The 16309-nt window shown below is 49.0% G+C and overlaps 1 protein-coding gene across 21 annotated transcripts in view; it reads left to right on the forward strand.

Annotated features, from left to right (window-relative positions):
• The window catches only part of DYSF (dysferlin), a 192137-nt gene that overhangs the window by 14667 nt on the left and 161161 nt on the right, over positions 1-16309 (forward strand). For all 21 annotated transcript variants that reach the window (XM_084901152.1, XM_084901143.1, XM_084901159.1 and 18 more), the window contains exons 2-3: positions 7625-7680; positions 8557-8648. In XM_084901152.1, the coding sequence (XP_084757278.1) occupies positions 7625-7680; positions 8557-8648 (148 nt within the window). The remainder of the gene's footprint in view (positions 1-7624; positions 7681-8556; positions 8649-16309) is intronic.

Here is a 16309-nt window from a genome sequence, read left to right on the forward strand (position 1 = left end):
TAGACTTTTGCACAGGAGCCTGGGGGAATCTCATAGAACTGCCTGAAGGTTGAGATACAACTGAAGAGCAGACCTGACTCCTCTTTGTAGGGAAGGTGGGCTAAGGAGATACTGGATTCTCTGGCTTTTTAAACATTAGAGGTGACCTTAAAGCACTGACAATAGCCTTCTGCTTTCTTTTTGAGAACTTAATATGCACTCAGTGTGTAAAAGGATATATATAGAGGGGCGTGAGGCAAGAGTGATAAATGGCCCCAAATCCTGGCACTTTGAATTAATTTTTAATAATTTGACATATATTCTCTAAGATTTTTTTCCTATTAAAATAAAAGCCATTTTAGTTGTGAAATTTAAGACCCAAGTAAAGAACTTAAAATACAAATGTATGCTGTAATGCAGGGATTCTCACCTGGGGGTGATTTTGTTCTTTAGGGGACATTTGGCATTGTCTGGAGACATTTTGGGTTGTCATCACTGGGTGTGGTGTGGAGGGGGCGTGTGCTCCCACTATTGGCATCTAGTGGGTAGAGGGCAGGGATGCCGCTAAACATCGCACAGTGCGTAGTCCGCTCCCACAATAAATATTCAGCCTCAATGTTAATAGTGCCCACATTGAGAGACCCTGCTTTGATGGACAAATTATGAAGGGTATACCCACATTATCACCAGGTCAATGAATGGAGTCTTTGAGCCCCACCGTCCAACCAGAGACCTCCAGAATTTACAGACCACCTAGCCAGGGGTAGCCAACTGGAGGTCTCCGACCAGAGACCATTTTTAAGTGTACAGTTCAGTGTCATTAAGTACATCCATACCATGTGCAACCACCACCACCATCCATCTCCAGAACTCTTTCATCTTCCCCAACTGAACTCTATCCCTGTCAAATAATATCTCCCCGTTCCCCCTCCCCAAGCTTATTTCACTTCGTATAATGTCCTCAAGGCTCATCCATGTTGTAGCTTGTGTCAGAATTTCCTTCCTTTTTAAGGCTGAATAATACTCCATTGTATGTACATCTCACATTTTGTTTATCCACTTATCTATCGGTTGATGCTTGGGCTGTTTAAATGTTTTAACTATTGTGAATAATGCTGCTGCAAATATGGGCATATAAATATCTCTTTGGGTCCCTGCTGGATTTTTAAAAAAAATATATATTTCTTTATTGATTTCAGAGAGGAAGGAAGTGGAAGAGAGAGATAGAAACATCAATGATGAGAGAGGATCATTGATCAGTTTTCTCCTGCACGTCCCCTACTGGGGATTAAGTTCGCAACCCAAGCATGTGCCGGAATCAAACCTGGGACCCTTCAGTCCACAGGCCAACACTCTATCCACCGATCCAAACTGGGTAGGGCCCTGCTGGATTTTCATAAAGCCTGTGACTGTCCCTGCTTTTAGGTGTGGAGACCCTGGGCCTCTCTGCCTCTCTGGCACATCCCTCCAGCAGAGTAGCTGCACTTCTTACATGGACATTCAGGGCTTCTGGGGGCCCGTAGAAGCTGCTGGCTCTCCTTTGGCTCCAGGGCTGGACCAGATCAATGTGGGGGGCACCATGCAAGGATGTGATTGCCCGGATGCTGGTTCAGTGGGCCAGTCTTGGGAATATCAGGTCCTTTCCCCGACACCTTCAGCTCCAGGAAGTGGGGTTGATTCTTTCTCTGATTGGATAGGAGGGCAGGATGGCTGTGGCATCTGCACCCCCTTTAACTGATCCTGCCCCAGTCTTGTACCAGGCACATAACAGGTACTGGAAAAGGTTGGTATACTTTTGAACATCATTCCCCTCATGAAAGTCAGTGTCCCTCACACACCAGGGACAGCAACTCTAAGTGTTGAGTTGTTTCACTCTTGGGGCCTTAAAATTATTTTTATTGTGGCAAAATATACGTTAACCAAATTTACCATTTTAACCATTTAAAATACAATTCAGTGGTATTCAACACATTCACATTGTGGTGCAAGCATGCCCATTATCCATCCTTAGAACTTTCTTATTATCCCAAACTGAATCTCCTTCCTCATTACATAACAACTCCCCACTCTTCCTGCCCCAGCCCCTGATAACTTTATTCTACTTTCTGTGTCTATGAATTTGACATTCCAGGTACCTAAGTTGAATCATATAGTATTTGTCCTTTTGTGTCTGGTTTATTTCATTTAGAATAATGCTTTCAGTGTTCATGTGGAAGCATGCATCAGAATTGCCTTCCTTATTAAGGCTGAATAATATTCAATTTTAATGGCTATTTCACATTCTGTTTATCCATTTATCTGTCCATGGTCATTTGGGCCTTGGTGCCTAGAGACGCAGAGGGAACTGGACCAGTATTCCTCAGCCTTTCCTTAAGCATCCTCATCAGGCATGAAACTCTCCCACGGTACAGACTGTGGTGTGCACCCTCTGAGCACCTGCCTTAGAGTTTGTCTTCTCCGTGACCCCACCGGCCCCAAAGATCCCATTGTCATCAGTGTCACAAAACCCAGTGTTTCGTCTGCTTCCCAAATGTATTGTTACCTTTATAATTGAGTTGTGGGGGCAGGGGGGCGGGTTGGGGGTCTGTCCTGGCTTGGCTACTGAAGATTGACATGGCTGGGTGCTCCCTTCCACACTGTAACCCCATGTGTGTGTCCAGACCCTGGGGGGCTAACAAGCATCTTGGGCCTCTGAAAGGTATCTGTCCCCACCAGATGGGCCCAGACCACTGGGGGCACAGTACCCTGGCCACTAGTAGGGGGATGTTACTAGGTGATGAGCAGAAGGGCTCCTTATGCAAGGCCATGGCCACATCTGGCATTTAAGTGTCAGGATGTACGTGAGGCTCTCGCCAGTGGAGATTGCTCAGCCAGGTGGTCTCCAGATGGGATAGGATGGTCTGGCTCCTGACCTGTCTCTGAGGCCCTCCTCACGTCCCCTCCCTCAGCCCACTGTGTTCTACGCCATTCCTGCCACACACCTTGGCTCTTGGCACTCAAAGGCCAGGATGGTGATTTCTTTGTTCTCTAGTTCTCCTCGGACAATCTTCCTTTAAGGCAATATTTTCAAACTTTTTGGACTGTTACATACAACAAGACTCATATTTTACATTAAGTTGTGGTACGCTTAGATTCATATATATGTGAAAATATAATCAAAAGTGTTTTTAAACATCTATACTTTTATTGATTTCAGAGAGGAAGGGAGAGGGAGAGAGAGATAGAAACATCAATGATGAGAGAGAATCATCAATATAATCAAAAGTTTTAAGTAATAGTACTTTTCTGACCAAAGACATACTCTGAGATTTTCTTCTCTAGTCTGCTCTGTCATTAAAAAAGACAGATTGGTCAACTTACTCAATTGATGTCATGGCCCTCTGAGCCTCGCCAGCACAGCCAAGGGTTTGGCGAGCCTGAGGGAGGGCCAGTGAAGGATGAAGCATAAAGATAGGCAAAGACAAAAAGCTGGGTCTAGGTGGATCTTCCATGCCTGGCTAAGGCCACAGAAGAGACCCAAACTGCAAAGCTGATGCTTTATTTATAATCAGAGGCAAACAAGGTAATCTACAATGTTCTTGTAAGTTTCACTTGTTTTGGCAGCACTTGCTGCCCCTCCCACAGCCAACTATCGATAGCTACCCAGGAAAGATCTAGGGAGCAGTCACAAGATCAACCTTAATTATGCTGAGAGGACTGTGCCCTCCAAGCTGGGACTTGTTTGTGACTTTGCCAGCAGGTCAGTCTGAGGCTTAACCCTATAACCACTTCCCACAGCCCTCTATTGGGTCCCAGTGAATAGATTGAAAATCACTACCATGCAGTCATGGGACATTGCGGTCTAGGACTGTGGGGTTGAGTTGTGTGGGTTAGGCTTGAGGAAACAAGTGAATTGCCATGGGGAACAGAAGAGTAGGTGTATTCCTCTTCACTGATTTTTCAGTCTGGAGGATCACCCCATGACTTCAGCACCATTCCCATGAATGCCTGCTGGTCCCCAATATTCTGCTGAGCAACCCCAGGAGGGGGCATAGCCCCCCTCCCTAACCCCAGCTGTGAGCTCTTCTGTATCTTTAATTATTGAGTCTATTATATGTGCATAAAACCACATCTCTTAAGGCCAGAGTTGATTAGCAAGGACAGGACAAATCTAAATTCATGATGAGGAAGGAACTGTTTCCTAATTAGCAGCGTACCTTCCTCTTTCTCGGCGCCTGTAAGGCATGTGATTGTGTTGGGTTACTGTTTCATTTCTTTCTTGCTCCTCTTTGGGGCTGTAGTGCCCACCAGTGACCCCTCAGTGCCATCCAGAGGGCCCAGAGTTGGCCCTTGTAACCAGGACTTCGTGAAACCTAGTTGAGGGCCGTTGTTCCCGTCATCCTCAGGGAAGGCAGGAAATGGAAACTATTTGAAAGCCATTTTGCACAGGGCTTGGCACACAGACGCCCCTTAATTAATAGTAGTCAGGAGCACCAGGAAGTGCTTCCCACTGCACCACTCCAGAGAGGCTGCAGATGGAATTTTCCATGTCTCTCCTGTAGATCCCAGGAATTGATAGAGGAGGGGACACAGATGCTTAGATAGCATCTTATATCCTTTCAAACCCCGTACAGAGACACTCACCATGATTAACTTATCGCTGAGAGAACTAAGGCCTAGAGATGTTATAAGCCCTCCCCAAGGTCACACAGGAGTGGCTGTTGTTTGAATGACTCCAAAGCCATGTGTCTGATGCCCGCTGGAGCCACACCAGCAGAGCCCACAAGGAGATTTAGGGTGGTTCTGTCAGGGCAGACGTGGGCCATTTTGGTAAGAAAACTGGGTCCCTCCCAGGACGTCCTTCCCCTGTTGATGCACATCCATATTGTTAATGCAGTCTTATGGCGTTCTCTGAGAACAGTGATTCCATCCTCCGGTGAGGAAGTGAACGTGCAGCCAACTTGGAAAAAGACTATTCATTCAGCGCCCAATTACTGGGGACCTCGCTATATGTATGTGTGTATGTATGTATATATATATATATATATATATATATATATATATATATATATATATAGGGTTACTAGCATGGTAAGGCATGGTGTCTGCCCTCTGAAGTTCATGGTCCGGTTTTGAGGACAGCCATAGAAGCAGTTATCCTGCTGTCTGCTACCTGTGGTCACAGCATACAACTGTAAGGGAGGCTTCTCAGAGGAGAAAATGAGCTGGGTATTGAGGAATCAGTAGGAGTTCACTAAATGCTTCTGGGTGGGGCACAGAGGGAAGGGGAGGGGTGGCAAACTTACGTTTAATGAGTATGCTGTGTGTTGGGCACCTCACACATCCTATCTTGTCTAATTTTCACAACAACCCCACGGGGAGGCATTATTATGATCGTACAGATGAAGAAACAGAGGCTAAAGTGTTTAATAAGGTCCCTAAGAGGTTTTTCAGTGTTGTGCATGGACCTCTGTCAAGTGTCCAGGACTCTTTGAGCAGGTCAGCAAGGTCAAAACTGTCCTCACAGAATCACTAAGATGCTATTTACCTTTACATTGTGTTAACATCTACAGTGATAGCGACGGAAGGTCCTCAATAATTTTTTAAAATTATATTTTATTGACCTTTTACAGAGAGGCAGGGAGAGGGATAGAGAGCTAGAAACATCGATGAGAGAGAAACGTCGACCAGCTGCTTCCTGCACAACCCCCACTGGGGGTGTGCCCACAACCAATGTACATGCCCTTGACCGGAATCGAACCTAGGACCTTTCAGTCCGCAGACTGACGCTCTATCCACTGAGCCAAACTGGTTTCGGCTGAGCAACCATTTTCTTTCTTTCTTTCTTTCTTACTTTTTTTTTTTTTTTTTTTAAATATATTTTATTGATTTTTTTACAGAGAGGAGGAAAGAGGGATAGAGAACTAGAAACGTCGATGAGAGAGAAACATCGACCAGCTGCCTCTTGCACACCCCCTATCAGGGATATGCCTGCAACCAAGGTACATGCCCTTGACCGGAATCGAACCCTGGACCTTCCAGTCCGCAGACCAACGTTCTACCACTGAGCCAAACCGGTTTCGGCTGAGCAACCATTTTCAACAGAACTGCCTTAGAATCTGCCAGGCCCTCCTCTGCCTCTCTCCCTCAGAAGTTTCTTTCACCACGATTTTCCTTTCCTCGCTCTTCCTCTTTTGTTTCTCTCCTCCAGATCCTCCCCCAAAACCTTGCTCGTGTCCTTGACCCCTCTCTGCTTCCCTCTGTTTTCTGCTCTGAAACATCCCTGATGGGGCTGACACCTCAGATAAGTGCTGACACAGCTCTGCTTCCGAGGAGGCCCGGGGTCCTGGGAGAAGTTTCCCAGGCTTGAGGGGCTCTCAGGGTCCAGACTCTGTGAAAGCTGAGCAGTGCAGGCGGAGACCAAGGGCTTCTCCTGGGGAGCCTCACACAGGTGGGGCTGAACAGTGTGATCTTCATGATCCAACCCATGTATGAATTCTGTGTCTGGCTGAACATATTTAGTCACCCATTCGAACACGACTATTGCTGTTGGGGTGCTTAAAGGAAGAGTGGGACATGCTTAGCGGCTTCTCATCCACGCCCTCGGCCCAGGGCTCCGGAGGAAGGCTGTGGCTGCCATCTGGGGCGCTGTGGGTCTGCTCACCACCACAGTGTCAGTTCTTGTTGTCTGTCTACCCCGACCATTCTGCGTTACCTCGTCCCAGCCCTCGTGAACACATAGACCTGCCTTGGGATAGCCCGCTCAGACAGACCCCTTCAAGGCCAGGGTAAGCTGGATCCTTTAAAATCTGAGATAGCCCGGCTGGCGTGGTTCAGTGGTTGAGCACTGACCTTTGAACCAGAAGGTCACGGTTCGATTCCCGGTCAGGGCATTTGCCCCGGTTGGTGGCTCAGTCTCCAGTGTGGGGCGTGCAGGAGGCAGCTGATCCATGATTCTCTCTTATCATTGATGTTTCTCTCTCTCTCTTCCTTTCCCTTCCTCTCTGAAATCAGTAAAAATACATTAAAAAAAATGAAAATTGAGATAAAATTCACATGCTCTAAAATTCACCAATTTAACTATTTGAAAGTGTATATTTTAAATAGTTTTTAGTATATTCACACTGCTGTGCAATCATCATCACTGTCTAACTCAGACCATTTCATCACCCCGAAAAGAAACCTCTGTTAAGCCTTCACTCCCCAACCCCATCTCCCCCCAGCCCCTGGAAAGTACTTACCTGTGGATTGCTTATTCTGGACATTCATGTAAATGGAATCACATAATATGTGGAGGAGGATGGCTTGAAAAAGAAAAATGGAATCTTTTCAATGAAGATCATTCATTCTTAGAGTCAGAAAATGTGCGATTGAAAAATGTTATTTTAAGTCAGGAATAACAATTTCAAATCATAAAGAAGAGTCAGCCTGGGTATTTTCTTTTTAAAAAACAGCCTTCTGTTGGGCTGCTGCTTCTCCATCCCAGAGCTGAGAGGAGTCGGTGATCGGCGCTGGGCAGCCAGGCGGATGGGTGGGGTTCTAGGGCAGCCGCTGGTTTGTAAGGTTTCCTTGGCAGGTGAGCTGCAGGGCGTGTCTGAGGGGCTGCCCCTCTCGAGGGGAGGAGCAGGGCTGGAACGGTCTCTCACTCCCTCTTTGTCTCTCACAGGGGTGAAGAAGAGAACCAAAGTCATCAAGAACAACGTGAACCCTGTGTGGAATGAGGTATGTGGTTCCTTCACCCTCCCTCTTCTCTCTGCTGCCACTGCCTCCGAGTCAGGGCTCGTGCAAGAAGGGGCTTTCTCAGTGGCATTGTCAAGGAGGGAAGGCATGCTGGTCCCGGGTGCCAACTAAATCCTCCTGGCGCTGGGAACATGGGAGGACGGGTGGTGGCCTGGTGTGCCAGGCAGAGTGGGCGTGGCCTGGGGAGGAGTCAGTGTCCATCTCTGTTCCCTCGGGCTCTGCCAGCAGGTAGAGGGTGGTGAGGGGCTCTCTTGCCTGTCTTGTCGGCCTTACGCAGGCCATTCTCTCAGGTGCACCAGGTCCTCCTCTGGCTCCTGCCGGCCCCTTGCCCTTACCCAGCTCCCTTCATGGGCCTCCCTGGTGGTCCTTGGGAAGCCCGGATGCCTTCTGTGAACGGGGCTGGGCTGCCCAGGGGAGCCTTTGCTCTGAGGAAGGTCCCGGGGCCTCTGGCTGGGCCTCCCCAATGAGGCACTGACTCCTGCTGCCCAGCAGGGAGGGGCCTGGCTTCTGGCTGAGCACGTTGGTCTTGGCCCCTGAGGACCCCGCAGGACCCGGGCATTTTCCCCAGCGGCGCTCCGAGGCCTGGTGATCGGTGGGATTGAACTGGGGAGGGGTTATGGGAGTCTGGCCTCCTTCCTGCTGTTGCCTTCAGTTCTCACTGTTACCCTGAATCTTTGGGACCCTGCCATTCCTGTATTCATTCATTCATTCATTCATTCACTCACTCATTTACCCATCCATCCACCAGCATCATTTAAGGATGCCTGCTCAGTGTCCTCGGGGACCAGGGTGAACGAGACAGTCTCTTCTCCTCGGGGGCCACAGGTTAATGAGATGTCTTTTCTCCTTTTCTCCCAGGGCTTTGAGTGGGACCTCAAGGGCATCCCCCTGGACCAGAGCTCTGAGCTTCATGTGGTGGTCAAGGACCATGAGACGATGGGGAGGAACAGGTGAGGCGGGCCAGGGGGGCTCTGTGGCCTGCAGGTACAGGTAGGCCCGTGGGGGACATCTATTCCAGAATCTGGGCCCGGAGCGCTGGTGTTTCCACTCAGCATTTACCGAACACCTGCCTCTCCTGGCTGCCTGGCTGCAGCCACAGAGACGCAGCCCTGGGTGAATCTGAGAGCCGCCCAGGCTGCAGGGAAGGCGATGGGCTGGAGTCAGGTGTGCCCGTGCTGGCACAGACAGCCTGTGGACAGGGAGTGGGGAGGAGAAGGCGCTCTGTGTCCTGCTCCAGCCCAGGGACGCCTGGGCGTGGTTCTGTCTCCTCGCCCTGCCCAGTCTGGAGAGGGCAGCGCACAGGGCCGCACTGCGGGAGGCAGGCACGCCACCAGCAGGGAGCTCCCAGGAAGGCTTCATGGAAGAAGTGGGCCTGGAGGTGAGATTTGTGGTTTGGAGGCCGGTTCCCACTGACTGCACTCCTCTCTGGTGCTGTTTTCTGTTGGTGTTTCACGTAGGTAGCATGGGAGGGTTGCCAGCCAGGGGGAATAGCAGATGCAAAATTGTGGGGATCCCTTCTCTTGTCATCGGGCTCCTGGGCCTTGTATGTGCTTTGTATGTGTATAGGGGTGGGGGGTGGGCAGGACTGATGGGCATGCAGAGGGTCCTGTTGATGGTGGGTGGCGTGGCCTGGAGACAGATGCAGCTTGCAAGGCTGCACAGCTGTGACTGTCAGGGGCTCAGCAGTGTCTGCCGGGCAAGGTGGGGTGCAGGTGCGGCTGTGGTAGGTGCCGGCAGGGGTGGATTTATGCTCTGGGCGCCATTTACTGAGGTCTGGGCGCAAGGATCAGGCATGGTGGCCTTGCTGTGCTGTGATCTGCTCACAGGGGAGCCTTTGTGTGGGAACTGGGTCAGTGGTGTCAGAGTCTTGGGAGGCCTGGCTGTGTTATCTTGCGGAGGCGGGGTCGGGGGGAGTTAGGAGGTGAGAGGAGGGAGGAGAGAGAAGGAAGGAGGGAGGATTCAGAGACCTGGGGAAGGCTGGCAAGGCTCTCAGGCTGCAAAGCACCCGGGAAATTTGAAAACTTAAAAGCCTTGCAAGAGAGACCCAACTGCTACTGTTTCTCTGTGGTTCTGCTGGCCATGGGTGCAGGGCATGGTCTGTGTGGGGTCCCTTCCGCTGGCCCTTCCCAAGGTGGGGCTGTGAGGAGTGGGGGCCAGGGCCTCAGCAGTCCCAACCTGCACAGGGGGCAGGGGCTAGAGTCCGCTCACACAGGCAAACATTGTGTAGAAAACACAGCGCCTCCAACAAGAACAAATGGTGGGCCTACAGGCCAGGAAGGGAGTGATTCTGAGCACTGGGTAGTCCTGGAGGGCTTCCTGGAGGGGGCGGGGCCCACTCAGCCTGACTTAGAGGCTGGGGTAGGCTTTAGAGAGGTGAGGAAGGGAGGGCATCTGGTGCCTGGGTATGGAGGCAGCCAGGCTAAGGCCTTGTAGGTGGGACTAAGTCACATGACAAGTGAGCCACCTGAGAAGACAGCAGTAGGCCCAGCTGATGTTTTCTGAGAGATTAGCCAAGGGTCTGGCCCTGGCCTGAGTCCTTATGTACAAGATCTTTTAAAATCAGTTACATGCTACTGTTACAATTGTCATCATTACAGGTGGAGAAACTGAGGCTCTGAGAGGATGGGTGATTTTCTCCACGGCTAGTGACAGCAGAGCTGTGGTTGGAGGGCCCACCTGCAACTTGCTTGTGGTCATTCCACCTTGCAGAGCCTCCTGGCAGCCCTAGGAGGGGCTGGGACCTTCTGGAGAGTTCAGTTGCTTGAAGATGCTGGAGTGGAGGGAGAGAGCTCAGCGAGGCAAAGGCAGGGCAGCCTGGTTTCTGAGAGGCACGCAGAGGAAACACGTGTTTCATTTTCAAGCTCAGATGCAACATTTATACCCCGAGGGGAGAGTTCTAGGACCTTAAAGGCAGCATGAGAGCAGGGGCCATAAGCATACGTTTGATCAATTCAGGGGCCAGGCTGGCCTTCAGGGTGACACCGTGGGTTAGAGGTCACAGCAGGGGCCAGGCTGCACTGCTCCTTGGGGCCCTCTCATTGGCCCCTGTGGGCGTCCTCCAGCTCCTGGAGGGATGTTGGCTCCCAGAAAACCAGTTCCCACGTGACTAGTTCACTACAGGGCCAGGGTGCTAGAAACCAGTTCCTCAAATATCGGTTTACAGGAGAGCAATTCACACAAGTACCTAACTTACCAGAAACTACTTTCCAATAACCATTGGAATAGAATTTTCGAGTTTTCCAGACATTTATCTCCGTTTTGCATTCCCAGCAATTAAAAATTAAACATTGGTCAGTTGGTTAGAGCAGTGGTCGGCAAACCGAGGCTGGCGAGCCACATGCGGCTCTTTGGCCCCTTGAGTGTTCTAACGCCACTTCTTCAAAACAGACTCACCCGGGCAGAAAACCGACTTCTGCACATGGGCCACGAAGTTTCAGTCTCACTGTACGTGCTCGCCTGCGTGTGGTATTTTGTGGGAGAGCCACACCCAAGGGGCCGAAGAGCTGCATGTGGCTCCTGAGCTGTGGTTTGCCGACCACTGGATTAGAGCGTCGTCCTTGATACACCAAGGTTGTGGGTTTGATCCCTGGTCAGGGCACATACAAGAAGCAACCAATGAATGCATAAGTAAGTGAACAAATTGGTGTTTCTCTCATTCTCTCTCTCAAATCAATAAGTAAAAATTTAAAAATTTAACTATGAGTTAAATCAAATTCAAAAGTAAACTTAGATTTATGAATATCTGAAGCATTTCAGAGGTTGCCCAAACAATACTGCCACCTGTGGGAATGATAGAACTCTGGTATCAGTGTAGGCGCCAATGGGTGCCCAGCTTGGATAGCAGTTTCCTTGGATGTTGGATGCGTGAGGGTGCATGTCCACTTTACACATGAAATCTGAGAAAAGAATTCGAGATGAAAAATTCTAAAGTGATGAAAGTAAGAAACCTACCGGGAAGTGACAGGAGTAACCCTGTGACATTTTTCATTTTGAAAGAGAAAATGGGAACAATTCAGTGAGCTGAGTTGAATGAGCATTTTATTTTATTTTATTTTTTTTATTTTTTATTTTATTTTTTTGTTTTTTTTAAATAAATTTTTATTGTTCATATTATTACAAGTGTTCCTTTCCCCCCACTTCCCACCCCACCCTCTGCCCTTTCCCCACTCCCCATTGTCCTCATCCATAGGTGCACAGTTTATGTTCAGTCTCTTCCCACATTCCCCTCTCCCCTTTTCCCCAAGAATCATTAGTTCACTCCCCTTCCATACCTCTGATTCTATTATATTCAACAGTTAATATTGTTCATCAGATTTTTTTTTTTAATTTCCTTGGTTTTTAGATTCACTTGTTGATAGTTACGTATTTGTTGTTCATAATTTTTATCTTTATTTACTTTCTCTTCTGAAAGAACCCCCTTCAGCAATTCATATAATTCTGGTTTGGTGGTGATGAACTCCTTTAGCTTTTTTTTATTAGTGAAGCTCTTTATCTGACCTTCGATTCTGAGTGATAGCTTTGCTGGGTAGAGTATTTTTGGCTGTAGGTTCTTGCTATTCATCACCTTGAATATTTCTTGCCATTCCCGTCTGGCCTGCATGGTTTCTGTTGAGAAATCAGCTGACAATCGTATAGGTGCTCCTTTATAGGTAACCTCCTGCTTAGCTCTTGCTGCTTTTAATATTCTCTCTTTGTCCTTTGCTCTTGGAATCTTAATTATGATTTGTCTTGGTGTGGTCCTCTTTGGATTCCTCTTATTTGGAGTTCTGTGTGCTTCCTGGACTTGTAAGTCCAATTCTTTCACCAGGTGGGGGAAGTTTTCTGTCACTATTTCTTTCAGTATGTTTTCGATATCTTGCTCTCTCTCATCTTCTGGGACCCCCATGATTCTGATGTTGGATCGTTTGAAGTTGTCCCAGAGGTTTCTTACATTATCTTCAATTTTCTGGATTCTCTTGCCTTCTAGCTTCTGCAGAGGAGTGTCTTCTGGCTCTTTATGTTCCAAATCTTTGACTTGATTCTTGCGATCTTCTATTCTGTTTTTAGGACTCTGTAGAATATTTTTTATTTCAGACAATGTATTCTTTATTTCTTGTTGATCCCTTTTCATATCCTCATAGGTCTCATTTATTTTATCGGCCTTTTCTAGGAAACTCTTGAAAAACCTTATAAGTGTGGTTTTGAACTCTATATCCAGTCGCTTTTTGTCCTCCATTTCTTTTGTTTGTGATCTATTTGGTTTAGGCATTTTCGCAGACAGCTTTTCTGATGGGGCGGAGTTTCAGGGTGGAGCCTACAGCTTTGGCTTCCGTCAGCCCCGCCCTATGCGACTCCTGAGACTCAGGGTCCTTTAGTACTTGTTGCAAGCGCCTCTGAGAGAAAGGTGCCCTCGATTTTCGCCTGCTACCAAACAGTGTAGGCTCTCCCGCAATGGGCCCGAAACTGGGGTTCAGTTCAGTTGGAAGTGGAGTTGGAGGTGGCGTTCAGAGCAGTCTGGAGCCCCTGTCTCCTTCCCGCCAGGGCAGTCCTACGGCACAGCCGGCCGGCCCTTCTCTGTGCGCACTGTGCGCGCCTCTGGGACCTCCTTTCGCCACTTCCCCAGGTTCCGCCTTACAGCCCAGCTCCCTCTGGATGAGCCTGGGTCCCCGGGGTCTGGCCTAGAACGGAGGTTCAGAGCAGTTGGGGGCCCAGCACAATCGGAGCTTTTCTCTGCTTCCCGCTAGGGAACGCCAGCCAGGCACTCGGCCTCCCTCCTCTCTGGCTCCGTCCTCTCCGTGCGCCGCGTGTCTCCGTACCTTAGGCTTTTACAGCTCCTCCGCGCTTCCTTCTGGTTTTCTCCTTGCTTCTCGTTGTAGAATTTCCAGTCAGTCGACTTTCCTGTAGTTCTGGGTGATGTCCATTTTATATTTTAGTTGTATTTTATTGAAATTGTTGCGTGCGGCTGCGGCTAGGTGCCTATCCGAGCAGCCATCTTGGATTCTCCTCCTTATTTTATTTTATTTTATTTTTTTTAAAAAATATTTTATTGATTTTTTACAGAGAGGAAGAGAGAGGGATAGAGAGTTAGAAACATCGATGATAGAGAAACATCAATCAGCTGCCTCTTGCACACCCCCCACTGGGGATGTGCCCGCAACCAAGGTACATGCCCTTGACCGGAATCAAACCTGGGACCCTTCAGTCCGCAGACCGACGCTCTACCACTGAGCTAAACTGGTTTCGGCTGAATGAGCATTTTAAATAGCACACCTCCTCACTGCCCCCCAGCCATCACCCACCCGGCAGGCAGCCAACAGGGAAGTAACAGGCATGGCAGTGACCGAGGTCACCTGATGGTCCTCAGAGCTTCTGTGAAGTCCCACGGGGTGGCCGTGCAGCACCCCCCTTCATTTCTGGGGTTTTGGGTGTGTGTCCTGTGAGCTCGTGACTGGTGTACTAGGCCACAGCCCTCCACCACTGCTCACGCCCCGGTCTCCCTCTATCCGGCCTCCTCTCGCTCTCCCTGACCTCTCGCCTCGGCCTCCATCTGTGCCTTGCTTATTCTTTAGTCTCAAAGTCTTTTGAGTTGCTTATTTTGTCCTTCCTCACCCCCCTTTCCTTTCTCTCCACCAAGTCTCCCCACCTCTCTTCTCTCTTTCTCCAGGGCTTTTGGGGCACTTGACACTGTGTGTTTCCCTGGCCGCTGTCAGTTTGGGGTGACCTCGCTGTACTCGGCTGGTCCACTGGCCTGGAGTAGGGTCTTGGAAAGTCCTGGCGGGGGGACGGGAGGAAATCTCAGGCTGGGAACTGCCTCCTGGCTTCTCAGCACCCCACCCACCCTCAGCCCGAGGGACCCCAGAGCCAACCGCAGGGGTGAATACACTTTGTGTTGATAACATCGGGTTGGAAATGCACAAAAAAGGAAACTCCACTCATTGTAAATCCAGCTGGAGGTCCTGGACTCCCATCCCAGGCCGCAGTGAACAACGAACTTCCTGTTTATTCGGGGCGTCTCGGAGGGACGCTGGAGGGGAGGGGACCCTGACCCCTGACCAGCTGTTTTGACCCCTGGGATGGTTGGCCCACAGGTTCCTAATCCAGCCACACCATCCATAGCATCCTGGGCAGCTCTTACAGACACTGTCTGCCCCCACCCAGGATTCGGATCTCATTGGTTGGGGGCGAGGCTGCCACCATGACAAACTCCCAGGCGTTGGGTATTTCCATGTGCAGCCTGGGCTGAGACCCCCTCATCACGACTCCGACCAGGGCCACCCAGGAGAACTTTTCGAGATGATGGAACTGTGTTGGCTTGTGCAGCTGAGGGACGGAACCTTACCTTTTATTTAATGTGAATATAAATAGCTAATGTGTGTGGTGGCTGTGTGCTGGACAGTGCAGGTCTAGGTTTTTGGGCCAGTCTTCCAGTCCTGCCTGCATATGAGAAGGGCCTGGAAGACATCCCTGTCTGGGCGCTGCAGAATCGGCTGAGAGGACGAACTGGAGTCGGAGGCAGGCGTGAGCACTTCTTGAAACTGCCCAGGGGAGGCCAGTGTGCACCAGGGTTGTGCAATGCGGGCCTTTCTGCCAGGAATTGCTTTCTATTTTCTTCATGGATTAGCTCAGGGACAAATATAATCTGGTAGTAGTTTAGGTATGAAATTGTTGGTGGAAAGGATCACCATCGAATAATTGTGGCCCAGACTGCATATGGTAAACTTGATAAGGAAATTAAAACTGACTGAAGAAACTTTTTTTTTTTTTAAATAAAATATATTTTATTGATTTTTTTTTTTTTTTTTTTTTTTTTTTTTTTTTTTTTTTACAGAGAGGAAGGGAGAGGAATAGAGAGTTAGAAACATTGATGAGAGAGAAACCTCAATCAGCTGCCTCCTGCACACCCCCCACTGGGGATGTGCCCACAACTAAGGTACCTGCCCTTGACCGGAATCAAACCTGGGACCCTTGAGTCCGCGAGCAGACGCTCTATCCACTGAGCCAAACCGGTTAGGGCCTGACTGAAGAATCTTGCTGGCAGCTGTAAACACTCACCTGGAAAAAATGGGTTTTAATAGAAATAATTGGACCAAAGAAAACTCAAAATGGGAGGGAACCAAATTTGATATGAACCCCCAAAAGGAAAACAAATCTGAGCTAAGTCTATGTTGGGGAACTTAAGCAGAGAGCAGTTGTATCCGTGGCAACGATTTTGGTAAAAATCAATAAAAAAAAAAAAAGAAAGAAAATAAAAAATAAAAATAAAAATGAAGATTAAGAAAAAAGGAAAGTTTGATTGCGTTGTTTAGAAAATGTGTCAAATCAAACGGGGTTATTTTGTTCTGGAAAATGCCTTCCTGGTGAAAATTAATGTAAGTGTATTTTCGGTTTAAATGTCTGGTACGTACAAGCATGGAAGCAGGAGTCTCCATGGAGTCAAAGCACCCACCTGCCAAAAAGCATCAGGGTCAGAAGGCTCACCTTGACAGCGGCCCCTCACTGGCCAGGCCTAGCCAGGCCCAGGGCGGTGGCCAGCTTCATCAGAGACACATCCAGGATACTCAGTGAAGTGCCTGGGACTCACTTAAACGATCCATTGTTTATCTGGAATGAAAACGTAAAGGGGAATCCTGCA

This window comes from Pipistrellus hanaki (genome assembly GCF_964339955.1).
Source record: "Pipistrellus hanaki genome assembly, chromosome: 12".
Taxonomy (NCBI): Eukaryota; Metazoa; Chordata; class Mammalia; order Chiroptera; family Vespertilionidae; genus Pipistrellus; species Pipistrellus hanaki.